A 22,393-nucleotide genomic window follows, 5' to 3' on the forward strand; every position below is an offset into this window, starting at 1 on the left:
AACGACAAGAGATATGCTCCCAGTACACGCCACGTCTTCGATCTTTTCTTCCACAGCCACGAATTATATGATTACGAGACAGAGATCGCGAGGAAAAAGCCTAGTTTCAGGTTCTTGAGTCCAGGACAGAGCGAGATTATTTACTGCAGATCCTCGGAACGTGGAGCATATTCTCAAGACAAGATTTTGATATCTATAGTAAAGGACCAAGTGCTCGTGAAAATATTGCGGATCTTTTGGGAAATGGGATATTTGCTGTTGATGGTGAGAAATGGAAACAACAGAGGAAGCTTGCGAGCTTCGAGTTCTCTACTAGAGTTTTAAGAGATTTAGCTGCTCTGTTTTTAGGAGAAATGCGTCAAAGCTTGTTGGTTTTGTCTCGGAGTTTGCTCTCTCTCTGGAAAAGCTTTTGATGCTCAAGTAAGTTTTGAATCAAACCTGACTCATTATCTCCAATTTTGGAAACTCACAGGGATACTTTTTTTGTTTCGTTTGGGTTTGAGCTAGGATATGTTGATGAGATTTACACTTGACTCCATCTTTAAAGTTGGGTTTGGTGTGGAGTTAAGATGTTTGGATGGGTTTAGCCAAGAAGGGGAAGAGTTCATGAAAGCTTTTGATGAAGGTAATGTTGCAACTAGTTCCAGATTCACCGATCCACTTTGGAAGCTGAAACGTTTTTCCACTCCATATAAAAGGAGGACTCCATCTCTGTGCAATCCCGAGGACACACATTTGATTTTAACCAGAACACTTGCCATATTTTTTATAGTGTCTGCTTCATGTAACCTCAAAACTTGTGTAAAAAAGTTGAGCCAGGCCTCCACGAGGTTTGGTCAAAGATCCACGACATAGATGGAATCAGACACCAAAATCTTCCATTTGCTAAATAAGCCTTTTATAGATAATTCGATGACTCAAATATCATATTAGAATCCGTAGAAAAGGAGACAATATTGTATAATTTTACAGCCGGCTAGTACAAAAAAAAACAAAAAATGGAGGAGATAAGATGCACTGCAAAAATGAGTTCATGGCCCATCTTACTGCATGAGCACGGCAGGAATCTGAGAACCTGGTCTTTCAGTCCATCCCTTGCGAGATCTGTAAGCATCAATGGCCTCTAATCGCTGCCTCTCCTGCGAAGCACTTAGAGTAGACTTTCGTGCCTGCCAAAATTAACAGACAAAGTAATCATTTGAACCAATAGCAGAGCCTCATTTCCCTGAGTTTTCCTTACAGTTAGAAACAATAGCAAGACTACTACTATACCTTTGGAACAACAGCCAACTTGGGTGGAGCTTGCACCACATCGCCAAATCTAATCTGTTCATGTTTTGGGAAGTTTTCTCGGAGGGTATCTTCAGTCTTGACTTGATTCTTCTTTTGCTTCTTGGCCTCCCAATACCTTCATTAAAGGAAGACATCATCTCGATCTGGTCATTAAACTCAAACACATAAACAAACAAAGGATTTTGGCCATGAAGAAACGAATAAGCTTTACTTCTTCTTGCGTTCTTTCCTTGTAGAGTGACCACCATCCAACTCCGCAAGTTCCTTTTCGAAGCGAAGGTCCGTCATTTGATTCCTCTTCCTCTTTTTCTTCTTCTTCTCATCTCCTCTCGTCACCACTGTATCATCTCCATCACTCTCCTAATCAGAGGAGGAGTTGACATTCTAATTATACATTTATCCACCACAAAAAAACGATTCATTTCCAAAAACAAATTAAGATCAAATTATACATGTAGAGAACCCAGCACTACCTAAAGAATTCATATCACCACCATTACCAAGTTGTTCTCAAATTGATATCTCTAATTGAGCCGTAAGTTAGAAAACAATACCGTTGCAGCAGCAGCATCGACTTCGACTTCGACTTCTGCTTTCGTATTCTTTACTTTCTTCTCTACAACTTGTTTAGTCGTATCTGAAGGAAGAAGCAAACAGTCACCGAGAAGGAATCACAGCAACACACAGAAAAATAAATCAGACTCAATCGTTGTAATATACCGTGGGGAGAAGGTGAGGTGTAGTTCATGAGGATACGAAGCTTAGAAGGAAGGGCATCTTGTTTCGAACGATCAGGCGGCGGCGGGAGTCTCGCCGGTCCGCCGTGAGCAGCTAAGTAGTTTTTCTCTCTCCTCTTCTTCCCTTTCCCTCCCATCTCTCTCTCTCTTTTTCTCTCTCTAACACTTCGAGAGGCAGACCTAACTTGTAATATTATGAAGCTAGCTTGACGGTAGGCCCAGGCCCATATCTCTAGCCCAGTAACATTTCAAACTAACTAAACTGTCAATTAGCAAACAAAAGCAGAGAGAGATGAGAGAATAAAGAAACATAACTAATAAGTCAAATAAAGTTGAATCTCTCTGTCTCTTTTTGGTCATCTTGGTCCCCATACATAGTGCCAAATCGCAATCTGTGAGTCGTGACTCCTGTGGATTCCTAGGGTTTGTGGGATTGAGAGAAGGGGAAATAAGGGATTTGAGATGCATAATAGCTCCAGCTCCGGTGGTGACCTTGAAAAGCAGGAGCAGCAGGAACAGGACAAGGCTCCCCAGAAGCAGAGCGAGTCGATAAGCGAGTCTGTCAATGAAACGAAGAGTCTCACCATCGTTGTCTGCAATGGAGATTCAAGTCGGGCAGAACTGGATCAGATCCAGAAAAAGGTTAGCTTGTCTAGGAATAGCAGCTCTCACGAGCAGTGCAGGGTTTGCCAACAAGAGAAAGAAGAGGCTTTGATTGAGCTAGGGTGCCATTGTCGTGGTGGCCTTGCTAAAGCTCATAGGTCTTGTATAGATGCTTGGTTTCGCACTAAAGGCTCTAATCAGTGTGAGATCTGTCAAGTTGTGGCTGCCAACGTCACACCTCCAGAGACACGACCGACTACAAATTACTGGGTTTGGAGGATTGATCCTAGCTATAGACAACAAGAGCGTGAGAGAGGATGTTTTAGCCCGCTTTGGGTAGCATTCTCAATTCTCATTGGTGGTTTAATGCTTGATGTGTTAATATCTATTACGCTCGGGGTCTCTGCCCTCCCCGTTAACATCATTATTGGAGTCATAGTGGTGCTTGGGCTAGGAACTGCGCTAAGGCTGACTTTGGAGTTCTGTTATGAGTGGAGCTTGAGAAGAGCGGTTCACAGGGCGGTCCAGAGGGCGGAAGCAAACAACTTTAATAATAATATTGCGTATCCACCTGCTTTGTAGGATGCAAGTTAAAAATCGTGTGTATGTGTAAGTTGTATGAGACGTGTAGAATTACACAATGCTGAATTTGTTGGGAAAAAGAAAAACAGAAGGAGCCAAAGATTACATGTTTTAAAGTCTTTTTTAATGCATAGTTAAAAGAAAGGTCTGAAGTTAAGGCTTCCAAACATGAGAGGTTCCTTTTTTTTATTTTGGTTTATGATTTTTAGGATTCCAACTCAAAATAAACGATCATGAAATTATGATTTTACGAGGAATAAATTGCTCTGTATAAATAAATGTATATACTGTATATATCAAAAATCATCAGTAAAGAGGCCATTTATCACAGACATAACCAACAAACAAACTCAATGGGGAGAGAAATAAGGAAGCTTCGGGTGTGTATACCTCCCCAATCTCAACAAGCCTTTTGATCTATATAAACCGACTCCACTAACAAAACTATTGACCGAATAAATCTGAACAAAAAAATGACACGAGACAGGTGAAACGGAATCACTTTACTGGGACTAACCATACTTACATATGTTACATACGAACAAACATGTCCACAATCTGAGTTTATGATTTCCATGGCTTGCTACTTCACCTCGGGCTTCCGAGTATTCAAACCTGAGATTTTCAACAATTTTTTCTTGCCATTTCAATCAACGAGGTCTGATTCTATTCTCTCATTCCCACCCAAGCTTCAGCATCTGATCCACCACCTTTAAGCTTAACTGCAAGGATTTATCAAAAAAAATTGTCACAAACTATGTACAATCATAGAAACTTTGTGTCTTGATAAACTGACGTAGAACTTATCAAGGATGCTGATTTTTATGGAGACTTACTAGTAAATTATAGCAATTGACTCATCTAAACCTAAACACTCTCAAATGATAAAAACTTACTGCTGGATCAGTGAAGATTATCAACTGTTTATCTTCTGTTGATACTATTAAGTTTGTGTCGTCAACGTTCAGAGCCAGTGCGGTTATATCCTGGCCTTGACCAAGCTTAAGCACATGGAATACCTACAAGACAAGAATATTATCAGGTTGTTTAGACCAAAAGAATAGCGCCCGTGAATCAGTTAACCTCTTCAAGGAGTTCTGATAATACCTTTAGTGTGTATAAGTTGAGAAAGCAAATTGAAGGAGATGGAACATCCAGTCTTTCAATTTCTTTGCCATCTGTTGATGTATCGTTAGTGCTCGACAAGTCCATTCTTGAACATGAGTTCATCCCAATCAAGGCATTTTGACCATCCATAGATATTTCCATGCAACTTATGCTACAAGAGAAAGGAAGTTTTGCTTTGGCGATCAGAACTCCGTTAATGGTGAACACACTAACAGAACCTTCCAAACTACTCCATGCCATTATAACCCCATCAGATGAAATGCAGAGAGAATCAGCAGTCACACCAACTAATCGCCTGATCAGCCTTCCTTTTCTAGTGGAATGCAATAGAACATCTGAGGACTCAGAAGACGAAACGACGACTCCTTGATCTGAACTGACACAACAACAAATTACTTCTCTTCGATGGCCACGGAGAACTTGTATTGGCCCTTCAAGACGGCAATTTTTGCCTTTGTTTGCCGATGTGTTGGCCAGATTCGTATTGCTGGCGGAGGAGGCCGCACCGGAGCCAGTTGATGGCTCAGACACGCTTGTTCGAGAAGTAAACGCCTTGTGAATTCTCCACAACAAAACAGTACTGTCTCGTGAACCCGTCACAAGGAAGTTGTTGTCTGGAGACAGAGCCAGACATGTAACAGGGGCACAGTGCCCAAAAGCTGTTTCCAGAGTTTTTGCTCCATCAGATGAGACTAGCTTGATACTGTTATCCGCATGTCCACCTGTTATCAAACACATGATTTTCGTAAATATATACCATCAAACTTGGGACCATATAAATGCTTGCTTATTACCTGTGATTATTTCCCCATCACTTGTAATAGCAACAACAGAGGAACTTCTGATTCCTGATGCGACAAATGCCTGTGCCTGAGGAAATTGCCAGTCACCAGTTCCAGAACTAGCTGGACCCTTGAACATGCGCACGAACGACCCACTAGTTGAAGTTGATGTTGCCTTCCCATGATGAAAGAGGAAAGGAGTACCTTGGCCATCAGGGGTGTTTGGTTGCCACTTGTGCTGTGCAACACGAGCTGCTGGCACATTCATATCCACAATCACAACACTATCTGAAGATGCCTGAATAGCCGATGCTGGTATGTTGCAACGTTCTGGAGCTTGGACAGCATACGGTTTTATTTCTTTTGGATTTCGAAAAATAGTCTGACAAAATTTTAAAGCAACTGTCATGTTCATGTCGTGGATTTAAGAAAATATAGTACAGACTGCGTAAGAGATTTCTTGGTCTTAATTTCTCTGAGATTCTCCCATACTCATATAGCATGCAGTAAACAGAGAAAACTCTACGTTACACCTTATGACTCAGACTCCTATAGTAAAACTCTATTTATTTTGATAAATAATAGCTCACCCTCTGAGAAATGTTGTTTAAAAGAAGTTTACTAAATTGCAAACCCAAATTGACACTAGCATTACCTGCATATGTAGGACATCTTTCAACGGCATCCTCTTCATGTGAGGAACAGTCAATAGCTGGGATGGTGTTTGCCCAAAATAAGCTATCTGGTCTTGTGTAGCACGTTGTTGTACCTTAATCAAACATTCAGAGGTAAGTCATGTCAAAGAGTTAATACTTAAACTGAGCAACTACAACAGTATAGCAAAAATTGCCTTACCGGGTCTGTGATCTTGTCGATATCGACAGTCCCCTCATAGGTAATGTAGAAGAAAACATTATTTGCCATTATAGCTTCTTTGCCACGTTGCTTATACCTGAATAAATTAGTTAATTGAAAGTAGGAAAAACAATTTAATGGCATACAAAAAAAATTTGTGATTTTTGCTGGACAAAACTGTGGAAATGTGCTGACAGTATATAATTTGTTCAAAGGAGAAGACCTACCCAAATATGAGATCAATCCATTCATGTATATGTGCAGATACATGCTCGCTCTCAAGAGCCCTTCGTTGTTTGTGTACAAAATCCACTGGGTTTTTGGCCCAAGGAGGAAGTTTTACAGCATCTGATAGATAGAAAACCGCATCAGTTAGCAAAATTTCACCAAGCCAGGCATAAATTTTGGCTATGACAAGGAAGAGAACCACTATACCAAGCTTTTCTCCCAACTGTGTTGTACCAAAGTCAATCGAATTTTCATTGGTCAGCACCTCAGGGAGGTAAAACAACTCTGGAACCTGTAAATTTAGTGGCTCAATAAGGGTAGGTTCTTGAATTGTTGAGGAAGAGAAATCCATTCAATGCTTTAGGGAAACCAATACGTACCAATTCTTTCACATCACTCATGTCTTCTAGAACTCCATTCCAAGTGCCTGGAATGTCTGAAAACATGCGGTCTGCATGATCAAACTTTCCACCTTGAAGTTGAATTGACAGAGTTGTGAACGGTTCAACTCTGGCCAGATAATACAACACCTGCACACATGAACTAAATGATAAAGGTGTACAATCTCCATCCAGTTGCATTGAAAATAGTATACACTGTCTTCTGACCATGATTCAGAGGAACACAAACTTTAAACTGGGATTGGCAGTAATAGTGGTAGTATATTATAGCGAACAGAACTTACTGCTCCAGCACTTGAGTAATGTGAGCCATAGTGGAATTTGGGAATAACTGGATCTTCAAAGCTAGAATATCGCTCTTGAAATTTTTTGAGACGCTCTGGGTTTAATGCACCAATTGGCTGAAGATATACAGATCCACATCAAAACAAGATTCTCTAGATTTATGAACGTAAAATGGAAACAAACTGCTATGGATACCACCTTCGAAAGATCTCTGAAGGTAGATGGATTTGAAAAGTCCAGACTTTCTGAACTGTTGTCAGAAATAATCCACGGGAAAACAGGATACTGCAAAGAATAAGATATCTATCAAGAAAGAAAAGGCATTGACAAGTTAACCACGAAATGCTAAAGAGCACAAGATCTACCTGAGTAATATCATTGTAACTACGGCCAGCCAACGTGTTAAGCTGCATTAAGTATTCAAAATTGCTGATCTGCAGATATGATCCAGATGGAGATCTTTCTGTATCAGATGTTATTCTCGGATAAGGATTAAAAAATGTATGACAAGTGTGAGTATGCACTTTATTGGTACCTCCCATCTAGCCCAGCGCTCCATTAATTGAGTTCTTCTCAAAAGCTGTTCAGGTCTCTGAACAAGTAACAATATATGTAAATTCGTAGCACAGAACAAAAAGTGACTCAGCCTAGTCATATGCTTTATCAATTTCCCACTGAAGAATAATTTGGACCAAGAGTAATTCAAAAACTAAACAAAGAAGTTGGCAAGAGAAAAATAGAAACCTGAGTTGCTAGGTAAATATTGTTTAAGTGAGGAGGCCTTGCTTGAACGATAGCTCGATATGCATTTCTTCTTCCGTCAGTATTCTGTGATGTTAAACAAGTAAATTGGGAAAAGTAATTGGTTATAGCATGCGGAGACCTGAGATTGACAAGGTTAGAATAAATATTTCATACGTAGAAAGGGGTTTAGATGCAAATACCCCAAAATCAAAGAAGAAGTTTGAACGGTCAACCATAAAGAGTTCCAGGGCGCTCCTTCTCAGGAGATATCTGAGAAAGAAATAAACAAAGAAATAGATCATCAGTTATATGCTAATACTGCGAGAACAAATATGAATCTCCACTCATACAGAAAGAGGAAAAACTTCCCAAATAATATCAGGTAACTATGAAAAAGAGTGACTAATTCCACGGGTAAGAGAAAGGTAACAAGAGAAAAATATTAAATATACTGTTAATGTTTAAGCACGTATCTGCTGGTAAATGAGGACTGGTTGGTGTTGGTTTTGTGGGCAATTAAAGGGTTTAAAGTTTCATTTCAGTCTTCCAGGGAATGTATTTAATAACAATAGCCAATAGGTATTAACTATAAACCATTCCAGATTTTCTTTTAGATAAAAATTTCATATCTTACTTAAATAAACATAAAAGTTCTAAATTCAAAGCACTAGATCCTCTGAAAGATATTAAATGAAGAAAAATACATGAGCTATACAGAATTTCGATGATGAAACTTTACCTCCGGCTATAAATCTGATGAAGAGAAGACATTGGCCAAGTACGATCCTTTTCTTGGTCACGTGATTGGGAACCATACGAGTGATCAGTCAAATTCTGGCTTTCTCTGATGTCAACAATAAAATTTATTCTCCGTGTAGTAATCTGAGAAGGCACAGCAGTTTGATCAGCAACCAGAAATCCATACAAGAAAAGCATATTTGGGAATTATGAACCAATTTAGGATTCTATAATGTCTATATGCCACAATTCTTGAATTCACTTGATCTAACTACTCTAGTTGAAAAAAAAAAAAAAAACACTACTCTAGTTGATTCTTATCCAATTTTTTCAATAATTTCGTGTTAGCTACGTGTTGAAAATCCAAAACATTCAAGTTGGTCGAACATACTTGAAAGGTTCCTTTCACAACCCTTAGTGGCCGGACCATAGATGTGGGAAACTCAAGAAGGATCCTTTCATCAAGTTCACTGGGAACAAAGCCAGGTGATACTGCTGAAGAATCTCGGACCATTTCGCGATCATTTGAAGTTCGAGGATCACTAGTTCCTGCTGAATTTCTGGATGCGTGTTCATGTGAACCAGATATCCTCTCTTCATTTTCCCTTCTATATTCTTCGGCATTGCCTTTGATATCAAGATGATCACCCTCTCCATGTTCATCATCTTCATACGCTATTTCCATTGATATAGCGTCAGCAGCAAGAATAGGAGGATTAGATGGAGAACCCTTGCTACCATTATCACTTTTTGTGTCTGTCTGATCGTCATAGTTTGCTGCTGCCCCGAGATGATCAGTCCCACAATAATCCCTCCTTATACACTGTCTCATCCTCGAAAAGCTTTCCATAGAATCAAGTTTCCAAAAAACCTGCATGTTAGAAGATATCACATTATTGAGAAACTTCTTAACATGTAATTCCAAAACAAACCATGGCTTACGCGTTCAGGACTGCATATTTCATCTCCAAAAGGCCCAAAAAAGCATCTCATCTCTGCCAAGTAACGAATTAATTTGCGCCAACCACGGCTTCCCAAGCACAGGCGATTTGCCGCTATGATATCATCTTGCATACGCCTATCAATCTGGTAGAAGTTGAACCAAAAAGTGAAAGTCAGGAGTATGCACCCTTCAAAAACAATAAAGTGTGACGTAGGTGGAAAACAAACCTCTGATCTTTGCATGTTACGTGCTAAAGCAAAACTTGCCACAAGTACAGCAATAAATTTGTACGACAAAGCATTAAAATCTTTTCCATAAACTGATTTTGTGTCCATTGGTTGGAGACATTCCATCCATGCCACTCCCATAGCTTCAGAAGTGTTCCATCTCTGTAAACGCTCCAAGTCACCGATATTCCTCCGCTGCGCAGATGTAGCCATCGCAACAGCACTCAGACCTCTTCCTGAACCAATCTTTGCATTCCGTTCAAGATCTCGTGCAGCTGCCAAAGCTGCTGCTTTTGCAGCAGCTTTATCCCTTGGTCGAGGTGGTGCATTGTTGTTTGGAGGCTCCAGTGGTTTCTGGAAGCTTGAAAAGGTCTGAAGTTTGGCAGTCTTACGCTCAAGCATTGAAGAGTCACGCCTGAAATGTGAAGGTGTAGGAGGTGGTGGGGCTTCCCAGCCAGCTGCCCCTGCAGCTATCATTGCCAGAGCCATTGCAGCAGGAGGTGAAGCAAAAGCAGCAGCCCACTCCGGAGTAATCATAGAAAGAGCACCCTAAACGGAAAATTTTGGATAGCTCAATTTAATAACTCAAGCATCAAAAATACTGAACCTAATTACAAACCTTAAAGGAAAAGTAAGCAATATTTTTCAGGGCTGAAATGGCATCTCAGCAACTAGATATAAACAGTAACCATTATAGAAACATATAAACATGATAGCAACTGAGGGAATGTAAACAGCTTTAAGCTACCTCAACGGGGAGGGCATCAGCAGCCAAGGCACGATCATCCACGACAAGGGGATTCATACCATCAGCAGTGGCAAGTTCATGAATGCCAGCCAAAAGTGGTCGCCATCTTCGAAGGACTGCAACAAATGGTGGTAAAATAGCCTCTATATACTGCTTACGAAGTGGTCTTCTGTCTAAGCTGATAGCATGCCATACCTACACATATTGTTGCTGGAATTAAAAGTGAAGAAAACACAAGGACCCTGGACAGCATCAGATTTTAACCAAAACACAAAGGACAGCATCAGAAGTAAATTAAAATAAGATAACAAGTTTCCAATTGCAGCATGGAGATTTGAGACCAGAAAATCATTAAGCATCCTCATCTGATTAGGGAAGAACTGACCTCAGAATAGAGAACACATGCAGTAACCAGTACTCTCTGCCTCTTTGAATCAGATATTGGCATGTTTAGGATAGGAGAGAGCACACTGTGCGATAAGCAAAAAAAAGAGAGTCAAACTTTACCAGGGTTGCAAAAATGCTGACACAAAGTATCTAAGCAGATGGATATCTAATTGGCCATGAAAAGATCAACAAAATATGTCATTGAGTTTACCTCCACAATAAAGCTGATCGGGATTGTCGCATAGACATCTGAGAACCGCTATCTAATGTAACTGAATTCCCGGAAGAAAGTTCTGAACTTAGATTTCTCATTAGCATATTATCTTCACCATAGTCTTCTTCCCTCATAGACAGAAGCACCATTCGAAGCATGCATAAGAAAGGCTGATCACTGTCCAGCAACTGGTAGAGGGCTGTCATCCCTCCCATCCCAGTACCAGATCCTCCACCTATTCCAAGGCCACCTCCGAGTCCAGACTCATCTAACAGCAAAGCTTGAAGCATGGATACAGATTTTTTAACCAAGGGAAGTTCAATCCAGTTTCCATGAGTATCTTTTTCTAAAGTAGATTTCCAAGAGTCTGAACCACTGCCACCACCACCAAAAGAACTAGTTTTAGAGGGAAAGCCAACACCATACCACAATCGACTCCTATACTTCCAACCCTCAGCCAAATCCATGGCACAGCTACCATATGAAACAAAAGCACATGAAACAGATTCATAAGGTTCAGCTGCAGCTGCCACAGTAAGGCGCTCCATTGCGACTGCAGAAATCTGTCCACTTGAATCAGCCATTGAAGCAAGTATCTGAAAAATATACGTAAGGTAACTTGAAATTTTGTAGTGTAAGAAAAATGGTGATGTATAAAAGAATCCCAAGTAACAATATTAAATTTGATATTGAAATTGGCATGCTCGTAAAAGATACAACAATGAAAATAAAAAGAGGTTACCCAACTAACAAGGAGACGAATTGATCAGGACATAAGAGAAGCATGAACAGACCAATATCATGAAAATACAATGAAATGTATGAGCATGGTTTCTTGAAAAGCACTTGATCATACAAGAAAACATGAGAAACGAAATATTGGAAAGTTCATATAAGAAACATTAGGCGTTTTGAGAATGTTTTCCACTTACATCCAAAGGGACCTTCCCTGAATCACTAGACAGTGAAGCACGACTGCTAGAAATCTCTGACGATTCTCCGATCGCTGTCAGTGTGCTTGTACGATTTTTAAGAGAAACAAGAGAAAGAGGAGATGGAGAAGCATCAACTGCATTTGTTGTACAAATTTGTTTGCTTTGTAACCTCAAATGATCTTCGACGAGCATCAAAATCACGATTGCATTTTCCACCAGAAAGACAGAAAGCTGAGCAGCATTTTCTGCTCCAGCCTTTGCATCTTTGGGTGTTAGACCCTCTGCAGCAACACCAGCAGCTGCTGCAGCAATAACTTGAGTCTGTTGAGGGAAAAGAAAGATGGTGTAGATAAAAATCTAGTTCTTTCCCAATAGACGAGTGAACACACACAGCATGAAAGAATAATATGAGAGCAGTACGATTTATTGATCGTTTTCTTGTAAGAAAACACTGTGGAATGTTATATACCTTGTGCATTCGTAAAAACAAACTCTACATTTTCTTTGGAACTTATTATATAGCCATTTAATAGCTCATTAAAAATGAATTTCCAGGAATGGAAGGAGTTGAGTTCATGTGGAAGTTGTGGAACCATGGAAGGCATAGAAGAATATTAATTTCATTTCTATCAGTATATTATAAGATTTTTTTTTTTAAAAAAAAAAACCCGCAGGAGAAACAAAGTTACCTGAGCCTGCAGTTCTCTGGCAGCAAAGTCTAGCAATCCACCAAAAAGTCTTCTTTTGAAAATTGGTAATGACTCTTCACGCCTTCAAAGAATAGAAGATAAAAATAATTTACAGGATTCTGGCTACTTCTCCAAGCATATGGTAAGAAACGCTAGAATATGATCAGGTAGAGAAAATGACTCAAAACTACCACATCTTCAGAAAACAAAAACAGAAACCGAATAAAAGGCTAAAAAATATTAGAAATACACAAGTGGCTCAGGAAAAGTGAAGTCATTCAAAAACTCACGCGTAAAAAAGTTATGAACCGGTAAATGGAAATACCTAATTCTTTGCTCTCCAGTGCTAGAACCACCAACAATAGAAAGCCATTCTGCACAATGAATTGTAGCCTCAATATCCTGTAAAAAGGAAAGAGATGACACAAGTATTAATATTTAACCTCAGCTACATTGATGTTAATTATTAAAGAATAGTAAATAAAATCAAATACTAACCTTCCAACCATCCTTCTGGCGCATCGAATGTTCCAACATTATGATCAAGAAATTGTGAATCAGATCTTCTACCTCAGAAGAACCCGCTAAAACAGACTGTTTCCCTGCATCTTTCTGTGTACACACAAAAGTCAGCAAAATTCGGTAGAGCAGTGGGCACTTCATCAAAAACATACCAACTGAAAACGTGGGTATTTTTTGCAGACCTGTTGGCACTTCTTATAATTCATACTATTTTAATAGTACCTAAATCCAGAACAGTTAACCCTAAACGAACCCCTATACCCTAAACCCTATCTCTCACGATAACTCTTAAACCCTTAACCTAACCTAAACTCTAACCCTATCTCTAACCCTAAACCATCATAACCCTATCTCTCTAACCCCAACCCTTAAACGATAAACCCTAAACCTTAAGTGCACAGATACAAATTTACAATACAATAATTGTGAAAGAAAAGGTTTAGGTTCTAAGGTTGGATGAGTACCTCATAATTCGAGATCAGAATCTCCAAGATCCACTCAGGCCATTCTTCCATTTTTGTCAGACTGCTTCTGTTTTCCGGATGACTACAAGCCAAAAAAAGAAGATCCTGACAAAAAGAAAGAGTGAATTTAGAAAGTCATCGAATGAAGAGGACAATGAACAAGTGTTCTACGCTTTTACAATTCCACATAATAAAAGTTTAAGACAACTAATCTCAATTTTTATTAGATGTCATGACAGCTATTTGGAAACAAAATGCTCATAATGTTTCCTAGTACATTTATACTAAACAAGGGTTCATAATATATCTCAAGCACCTTTACGACCACATCTATATCTTGACAGTCATGACATATACCTGGAGTGCTCGGCTTTGTAGAGCCTTAGGCGCAGATGGTAGAGAGCGCAGGAGGACTAACAACAGTTGGGAGTGTTCAAAGCGATGACCTGAATCATAAAAGTTAAGGCCATCTTCTGTTGATGAAGCATTGATCTGCAAGAAAGTACACGTGATCGCAATAATTTTAACCTCACACCAAAATCTTCTTAACGGAATCAATGTAGACCAAATATATTGCTGACGTATAAATGTGAACCACAGATCACAACAGTCAACCGCCATAGTAAATCATCATAGTCAATACATGGTATCACAGAGCATTTTAAAGAGCCAAATTTTAAAACAACTTTCATCAAGTTTCACACCTTTGTAACAATACAAAAAAGGCAAGTACAAAGTTGAAGTGAAAGAACCATGCAGAAACACACTTACACTAACTTATTATAATAAAAACCGCTATATGCTCCCCCTCTTTTTTTCACCCAAGTCATTAGCAAGTAGTAACATGGCAATCATAAACCATACTTTTCAATCAGTTTGTGCATAAAATGATTAAACAAAATGGGATATCAAGAGCATGTCATACCGAGGCCCCAAGCAAAGTTGTATAGACATTGTCAGTCATCAGCCTGTTTGGAGCAGATTGAAATGCTTTCAACAAAGCAAATAGAAGCAATGCTACTTTATCATCAAACATTGTTCCTCCATTTTCATGGAGCCCACTACCCACGATGTTACTTGTCGCATCAGAACGGGCAACCGAATCAAATGTTAGGTGCCCACTAGAAATTAAAGCACCAATCAATCTGATGACCCCAACAACAACAGCATCACTATTGTCAACATTGTAAACGTTATTTCTTGCACTATCAGCACTAATCGAAAGACTTATACCACCAATTTCAGAAACAGATGATATTCTCTCAGTATCTATGGAATGGGAGATGGAATTCGAGTCATTCTCACGAATGACAGATGAAAATACATGCTCCTTTTCTTGTGGATCTGACGCTGGTTCAGTCAGAGACCCTAGATTATCATCCTCCACAGAATTTCCATCAGGACCAGAAGATTCAACACTGGAATCCAACTTTTTAACAGAAGTAGACCCGTCGTTCTGACTCTTTTCACTTTGATCAGTCGATGACCTTACTCCACTCTTGCCCATATCTAAAACATTATCCTCACCAGTTTTAGCTTCTCGCTGCAGCAGAACAAGAAGTGTTTCTATCCCACCAGATGTTATAAATACCTCTGCAAACATCTGAGCTCTTGCAGCATTCGGCTGTACAACTAACCTATACATAAGGTGCAATACCCTCGCAACCTAAAAATATAAAAAAAGGTTAAATAGTGTCAGACAGCATGTGTAAATTAATTTGGTCATTGCCATTCTTTTTTAGTTACCAACACAAAAGAGTGCAACCTCTTAGATCATTTTCTCTCCAAATGACCCACATTTTACCATGCAAACTATTATAAGATGGTTTTCCAGCATTCAACTATTCAAGTATACATATTCTGACTACTATCACGCGGTAAATAGTATTATTGGTGATAGTGGAAGCAATTTGCAAAAGGAGCTAAGATGCAAAGTGGACTGCATAACTAAAAGATGGCGAAGAATGTGCATCCAAGACAAATAGTATTAGAATAGGGTGTATACAAAAATTGGAAAAGAAACTTGCGGTTGGCAACTAAATTATTATATTATGGTAGAAAAGTTTACTTCCCTATTTGGTTCTCAAATGGTGTTCATTGAAAAAAAATAACACTAAGGAAAACGTATTACCTGATTTGGCTGTGGACTGTCAATTATGAAACCAAGTAATCGACGGAGGTCATCAGAAGCTAAAGAAGGAGATGCTGCTCCCATTAGAAGTTCAATAATCACCAGAAGTTCATCAATAAGAGCATTGAGTTCTCCCATTTGACGGGTATTCCCGTCAAGAGGAAAAGTGGTCTCGGAATCCTTCTCAGAAATCATCCAGTAGCATCTTCGACAGCCATCTAGAAGCAACTGAATAGCTTCGGCATTCCTCATAGCTGTTGCTTCAGTGAAAACCATATCTTGAAGGGATGACAATAGCTTTTTCTGGAGTCCATAATTGCATAGGCTCCATATTTTCAAATCTAATAGAAGTGTGCGAAAAAGCTGCACTTTAAGAACATGATTGATCTTCTGAGATTGACAAAGAGAAACAATGGCAGCAACCAGTTCCTCTTCTCCTACTCCGTCATGCTTCCTGTCAAGCGATGCAAGTGAATGTAGAAGATAACTCAGAATCCTAGCAAGAATCTCGGGTCCCTGAGTACGACACAGCTCTTCATTGTTCCCAGGATGTTGAATAGCAACTGCCATAATTCTAAATACAGGTGCAGCAAGAGTCACAGTAGACAAAGACAATGGAAGATTTCCAGGACATGGCTCCAAGCTATCTTTATGCACATTGCTTACAGTCAAAGGAAGCAGGGACATGGGGCCTCCATAAGCTAGGGCCCAAAAGGACTCCACTGGCTTTATTCTCGTTGCAACATGGACTTGTCCAAGGACCTCAGCTGGTCGCCTTAGAGTGCCTTAACCAAGAAAAAAAATAACAAGTCAAATATTCTGTTCTAACTACAGACACAATATGGAAATGAATGTTTCTGATCTGCAGAAATAAAGAGCAATAAAATTTATACGATTCTGGAGAAGAAACAAAATGGCGGAAGGAATTTATGAAGAGAAAAATAAAATCATTGACAGAGAAAATGAGCAAATTAAAGTAGATAACAAATCAACCATGACAGCTAGATAACATACAATAAAGAATATCAAAATCATTATTGGGAAATTAACGTTTGCATAAAGAGCATTTGAGCTTAAATTCTAAGAAAAATGGAGTATAAATATAGGCACCTGCTGCTCCAGAAAGTGAAGCGTCTGGGCAAAACCGCCCACTCAGCAGGCAAGGGTGGTAAAGCAGGTGGGCATATCCTCCAATATCTGCATCCAAATTACTATTTTCCTCTGCCCTGTTACGTACATAGTCATTTGTGGCTAACCAAGGAAGGCCTGCCCCATTGCCAAAACAAGGCAAAACATCCCCACCTCTAGAAGCCAAGCGCGCCATTTTCTCAGGACCAATCGGTTCCTTAAAAATATAAACTGGTCCCATCTCTGCAAACAAAGGACATTGACGACGACGACGTTGTAGACCAGCCATAGTAGGAGGGGGATTTGTGCCGATGCAACAGAAAGAGAGGGGCTTGGATATACGAGGGAAATCGAAAGGACGACTTTCATACAAGGATCCATCAATATATAGCCGTAATTGACTCTCGGTTTTCCCCAGAAGTCCCTGCTTGCAGCTATGCTCAAGACCAATAAAATACCAACACTGAGGCTTAAATGCATGAGTAAAATGCAGCGAAGACTTTCTTCCTTTCCCACTACCACTCTCAACCACCAGAAATTGAGCATGGAAATATGCTTCTATCCCCTGATTATCAGCGGACAAAAAGCTGAACAAACGTGGCATATGAGCAGTACCCTCACCAGCGAGCGCACTCGCAGCAGCTGCAGCTGACATGGCGGATGTTTTCCCTGACTTCGCTGCTGCGGCAGCAGCAATTGCAGCTGCTGCAGTTGCAGCATTTAATGTGTCAGCAAATGATTCAATATAGATCCATGTTGCAAATGCGTAGCCATTCGTAAAAGGCCAACGACTTTCTCCAGGACCAAGTAAGCCAGAGCTTTCACCATCAAATTCAAAAGTACAGGCAGGTCCCCTTGATTCTTTTCCAGTCATTGTCTTCTCCAAAGCAAGCATCAACGGACTTGACCATGCTGTTGCAATCGCTGTTTTTATAAGCTGAAGCCACCTGTGTAAATCATCGACACTAAGGGAGTGCCCAGCTAAATGTTGGATGCATAGTAACAGAACAGCAGCAGCATTCCATTTCATATCAACATCCTTGGAAATTATCTCTTCCACTGATCGCAACAAAACCCCCAATAACCCTGCCGTCGAACACATAGCTCTATTTCTCGTGCATGACCGTAAAATAACAAGCAAACCCCGAACCATGCGAGTCCTCGGGGACATAAAATTAACGCTATCACCTAAACCAGGAAGCCAAGGAATAAGCTCACCAGAAACAATTGCAGCACGGGAATTTAACATGACACTAGGAGGGTTGCTATCTTCATCCTCTTCAAAACTCTCAACTCCACCCATGGTGGCAATAAGTGAGTCAATAACAAGGAAAGCAGTGGCCTCTGACTCTTCTCCAGCACCAAAATTCTCAATACCGCTGACAACATTCTTTAGCTTATCTAAGCTTTCAGGTTTCCCCATGATGGCTGAATCCACAAGATGCAGTAGCTCTGGAGAAACATTTGGAACTGTAGCCTTTGGCTTGGGTTTCTGCGGGGAATGAACTGGGGAATACCCAGATTCTAGATGGTGGAGAGAATCCGGACTAGGTTCAGACAGGGACTGCTGCAGAGAATCAGGTGTTTCTTTCTCTGGTCCAGCGCTAGAAAGTCGGTCACTTTGCACATCATCGATGGGCATCAAATCATACATCTCCTGAGTCCCGGATAAGTGATAAGTAAGTCCTTCGGTGGCACCAAACGAGGACCTCCCAATATCAGAGTTTGAAGTGCTTCCAGGTTCCATAAGGTCACCCTGTGATTCATTCACAGCTTTCTCCTGATCTCCCAGAGACACTTGTTCAAAATCATCATCCTTGAAGACCCTATCAGCTGAACTGATCCCTTGCAAAGCTGTATCATCCTTAGCAATAAAACTAGAATCCCCTATATCAAATGCCTCTATCCTACTCTGCAAAGGATTAGCTATATCAGGCTTATCAGTAACATCAGCTTCTGGGAGCTTTCTTTCATCATCTTCTTCCATTATATCAACTTGTAAAAGAGTACACTCATTCACACCGTTATCTTAGCCTCCACCTGTTAAACATCGAATTAAGTAAAAAAAAAAGATTAGCTTGTGAGACAAATGCATCGACACTGATGGAGATGAGAAGTAAAGTTGAGAACAAGGCACTGTGATTGAACCAAAAAGCATCCATTTATGATACACTCACTTGGATCTACTAAAAGTTACATATACAGCATAAAACAAAAACGAAAATCCGTGCAAATCACAGAAATATCTGCTCAAGGCACAACAAAGATCCAATTAGAAGATCTCTGTAGATCTTAGAGAGGATCAGTTTTTAAGATTTTGAAATTCGTCTAGAAAAAAAAAATACGTTCCACGAGTATCCTCGACAACTGTGAAAGGATTAAAATAGTGCTTATAGAAATCAATGGCGAAAGAGTATACGCACGGATCGGACCGGAGAGATGTACGGATATGATGAACAAAAATGAATCGGAGGAAGCAGTCCAGCAAATCTGGACAGATTCTCTATCAATGAAAGCTTGGTAGACGGAGAATGCGGAAGATTCAGAGGACGACGAAAGTAAAGAGAGGTGGAGACGACGATCGGAGAAAGAGTAGTGAAGGGAGGCGACTTGGGCGCGCGGGAGAGAGAGAAAGAGAAAGAGAAAGAGAAGAGATTGTGGTTTTTTACTGATTTTGGGATTTTAGCAACTTCGATCCAACACATAAAAAGTCAATTAACACTGAAGTTTTCATTTAAGTATTTTGCTATCCATGTTAATTGTTAACTAACACTAATTTTTATTTCTTTTTACTAGTTTGTGATATACATGTGATACTTTTCTTTCTTTGGGTCTCAAAGTAATTACTTGCTAAATCTACCTTTTAAAGTCTTGAATCAAGTAATTCTAGGGATGGAAAATACAAACATTTATTATTTTTTAACATAAAACTTCAATCATAAAATTTGTTTTGGTGGAAACCATTGCCCCATTGGTGTGGTGGTTACACTTTCACCAAACAGCAAATCCTCTATTTCTCTTTTTTACATAACCCCCTTTCAACCCAGCTTGGCAGCTCACTTATATACAGTTTTACAGTAATTTTTGGGCTTTGGATCGATGTAAGAGAGAAGAAAAAAAAATGTATTAAAAATCATTTATGGGTCTTGTATTAATTTATGATATAACATAGGCCCAATAGCAAAAAAATGGATACCTTGACTTCTTCAACCCCCTAGTCCCTAGAAATCTGCAAACTAGAACAACCGAGAAGAAGGGTCCCGAGAAGAAACGACATCGTGAGATTATCTTCTTGTATATTTTAAAATCATAAGATCATTAGTTTATAGATAGTACAACTTTTAAACAAACAGACGAAAGCATTCCAATGGCTAACAGCTAGTACTGCGTTTCTTGACGGGAAAGGCATGTAACGGTTTAGTCTTATGTAATGTGATACCAAAGGTTTCGTCCATGTCCAAGTCCTCGGACACAACGCCGTTTGTAAGCTTCCAGTCAAAGGAATAAAGAAGCGAAGCAAGCATAAGAGACACGATCTTCACAGCCAAAGGCAATCCTGGACATATTCTACGTCCGGCCCCGAACGGTGTAAGCTCATAATCTTTGCCTTTCACGTCAATCTCTTTCCCTAAAAACCTCTCCGGCTCAAACCGTGTCGTATTCTCCCACACATTCGGGTCTCGTCCTATGGCCCAAACGTTCACCAAAACCTGAGCATCTTTAGGCACCATGAATCCAAGAATCTCCACATCCGCTTCTGCTTCCCGCGGCAGGAGAAGGGGAACAGCCGGGTGCAAACGTAAAGTTTCTTTTACAATCGCTTGTAAATAAGGCAATTCTGAGATATCTGTCTCTTCAACGACACCGTTTTGGCCGACCACACTGTCTATCTCGGCCTGGGCTTTGGCCATTGTCTTAGGGCTTTTAAGTAACTCTGCCATTGCCCACTCTACGGTGGTAGAGGTTGTGTCCGTGCCTGCTGCAAACATATCCTGACATATATAAATCACATATCAGTGAAGGAGGCATTTAAAAAAGCGATATAGAAAACAATTCATGCAATTTCAAACTTTAATAAACAGAACTTCTTCTTCTTTTTTGATAAACAGAACAGATATATATACAGTAAACCTGTAAAAGCATTGAAGTTGTTATTATATGTTCACATCATACTTTTGACGTGTCTGTCTTAAGATATTACGGTTTATGACATCACAAAACTAGTGGATTCAATGCTGGTAGGACTTACCAAGAGAAGGTGTTCAATATCGTTATTGTCGATTTCAGGTTCATCTCCTTGAGTGAGGGCAAGAAGCGAATCCAAGAAATCCATGTTCGAAACATCTGTAGATTCATTCCGCAATGCTGTTTTCGCATCCATGAATTCACGGAAAACCCTAAACAACTTCTCTGTGGAAGCCTTCATAGTCTTTCTATTACTTTGCAGGTCAAGGAAACCCAAACATGGAAAAAAGTTAGCAGCGTCAGGTTTCCCGGAAGCTTCCATGCCAGCAATCACCGTTTCCTGGAACCCATTGGAATTTTTGCAATCGTAGCTACCGATATCGACGGAAAACAAAACGTTCGATATGATATTAAGAGCTGTGGTGAAAGATATACGAGAAATTCCAACTGCTTCTCCTCTCTCGCTGCTTTCACTCACGAAGTTCACAAGCTCTTGCACCTTCTTCATTCGCAGAGCTTTGGTTGCTTCGATACGTTGCGGGGAGAACAAGAGACTCGCAGACAGTTTTCTCAACAACCTGACGAAACATAACAACAACTAAATGATTCCTTCTTATGTCTTTGTTGTGCTTTTTTAATCTTTTTACATTTAATGTTTAAACACTGATCAAGACTGTGGTAGTAGAAACAATCATTTGAAAATTGTAAAGGCAAACTCAAGGGAAAAGATATATACATGCAGGTATGCGTTTATATCTTAATTTCATCAAATAATACTCCAGTGAACACCAATACAACTAGAGACGACATCGTCTAACTTATGATTATTGTTTATATCACTAGTAAATATTAGTAATTTTTGTGTTGTTTTTAAAAAGTATATAAATCTATAGATTAGCTGTTGAAGAATATGTTTTTTTTTTTCTTTTTGGCATTTGAAACAGTCGAATCACTATTCTCTAATAATTAATAGCAAGTAAAAAATAATAAGAAAACAATAGTACCATAGCAGAAAAAAAAAAAGTTAGGTACAAATTATACCTCCAACGAGCCGAGGACGGAGGAAGCCAGGCTACAGAAGCCTCGTGGTGATTGATGGACCGTATAGAGTTAGTTGATTTACGGCCAGACAAGATTTGGTCGTGTGTTTTTAGTACTTCTCTTGCAGCTTCTGGTGAACCTATGACCACTGAGTTTAAACATCCAAGCTTAAGACTCATGATTGGCCCATAAGTTTTAGAGAGTTCGGCGAATGAGCGGTGCGGGTTTCGACCAACTTGGTGAATGTTTCCGATTATCGGCAATCGTGGAGGTCCAGGAGGTAGCCTAGCAGCTTGGTAGGAGCTTCGGCGGAATCTTGCGGTTGTGAAGATGAGGAAACATGATGAGAGAAAGCAAAAGACCAAGAACATAATTATTTCCATTTGTGATTTCATTCCCTAAT

The 22,393-nt window shown here is 39.8% G+C and overlaps 4 protein-coding genes across 4 annotated transcripts; 1 reads left to right on the plus strand and 3 right to left on the minus strand.

Annotated features, from left to right (window-relative positions):
• Window positions 1-881: 881 nt before the first annotated feature.
• LOC17887852 lies at window positions 882-2,197 on the minus strand. The gene is made up of 5 exons (XM_006293325.2): window positions 2,014-2,197; window positions 1,848-1,930; window positions 1,505-1,653; window positions 1,273-1,408; window positions 882-1,169 (listed from the first exon to the last, which is right to left on the minus strand). The coding sequence occupies exons 1-5, from the start codon at window positions 2,165-2,167 to the stop codon at window positions 1,044-1,046; spliced, it is 648 nt and encodes a 215-aa protein (XP_006293387.1). The 5' UTR covers window positions 2,168-2,197; the 3' UTR covers window positions 882-1,043.
• A 101-nt stretch (window positions 2,198-2,298) lies between these two features.
• On the plus strand, window positions 2,299-3,384 carry LOC17890209 (E3 ubiquitin-protein ligase MARCH3). Its single transcript, XM_006296064.2, has one exon. The coding sequence runs from the start codon at window positions 2,493-2,495 to the stop codon at window positions 3,213-3,215; it is 723 nt and encodes a 240-aa protein (XP_006296126.1). The 5' UTR covers window positions 2,299-2,492; the 3' UTR covers window positions 3,216-3,384.
• A 132-nt stretch (window positions 3,385-3,516) lies between these two features.
• LOC17888882 (BEACH domain-containing protein C2) lies at window positions 3,517-19,407 on the minus strand. Its single transcript, XM_006295998.2, has 32 exons — window positions 19,188-19,407; window positions 16,747-18,804; window positions 15,637-16,421; window positions 14,431-15,171; window positions 13,863-13,997; window positions 13,506-13,610; window positions 13,018-13,131; window positions 12,845-12,921; window positions 12,520-12,601; window positions 11,828-12,151; window positions 10,893-11,491; window positions 10,680-10,764; window positions 10,295-10,489; window positions 9,547-10,095; window positions 9,319-9,462; window positions 8,768-9,247; window positions 8,378-8,520; window positions 7,839-7,908; window positions 7,639-7,722; window positions 7,430-7,486; window positions 7,260-7,328; window positions 7,093-7,179; window positions 6,894-7,010; window positions 6,589-6,738; window positions 6,416-6,500; window positions 6,208-6,328; window positions 5,981-6,077; window positions 5,781-5,894; window positions 5,138-5,507; window positions 4,323-5,065; window positions 4,112-4,234; window positions 3,517-3,937 (listed from the first exon to the last, which is right to left on the minus strand). Exons 2-32 carry the CDS (start codon window positions 18,749-18,751, stop codon window positions 3,890-3,892), a joined length of 8,898 nt encoding a protein of 2,965 aa, XP_006296060.1. The 5' UTR covers window positions 18,752-18,804; window positions 19,188-19,407; the 3' UTR covers window positions 3,517-3,889.
• Window positions 19,408-20,098: 691 nt separating this feature from the next.
• LOC111831151 (cytochrome P450 76C4-like) lies at window positions 20,099-22,373 on the minus strand. The gene is made up of 3 exons (XM_023784838.1): window positions 21,991-22,373; window positions 21,014-21,527; window positions 20,099-20,756 (listed from the first exon to the last, which is right to left on the minus strand). The coding sequence occupies exons 1-3, from the start codon at window positions 22,371-22,373 to the stop codon at window positions 20,136-20,138; spliced, it is 1,518 nt and encodes a 505-aa protein (XP_023640606.1). The 3' UTR covers window positions 20,099-20,135.
• Between the last annotated feature and the right edge of the window lie 20 nt (window positions 22,374-22,393).

Source organism: Capsella rubella, unplaced genomic scaffold, assembly GCF_000375325.1.
Source record: "Capsella rubella cultivar Monte Gargano unplaced genomic scaffold, Caprub1_0 scaffold_4, whole genome shotgun sequence".
In the NCBI taxonomy this organism is placed as follows: Eukaryota; Viridiplantae; Streptophyta; class Magnoliopsida; order Brassicales; family Brassicaceae; genus Capsella; species Capsella rubella.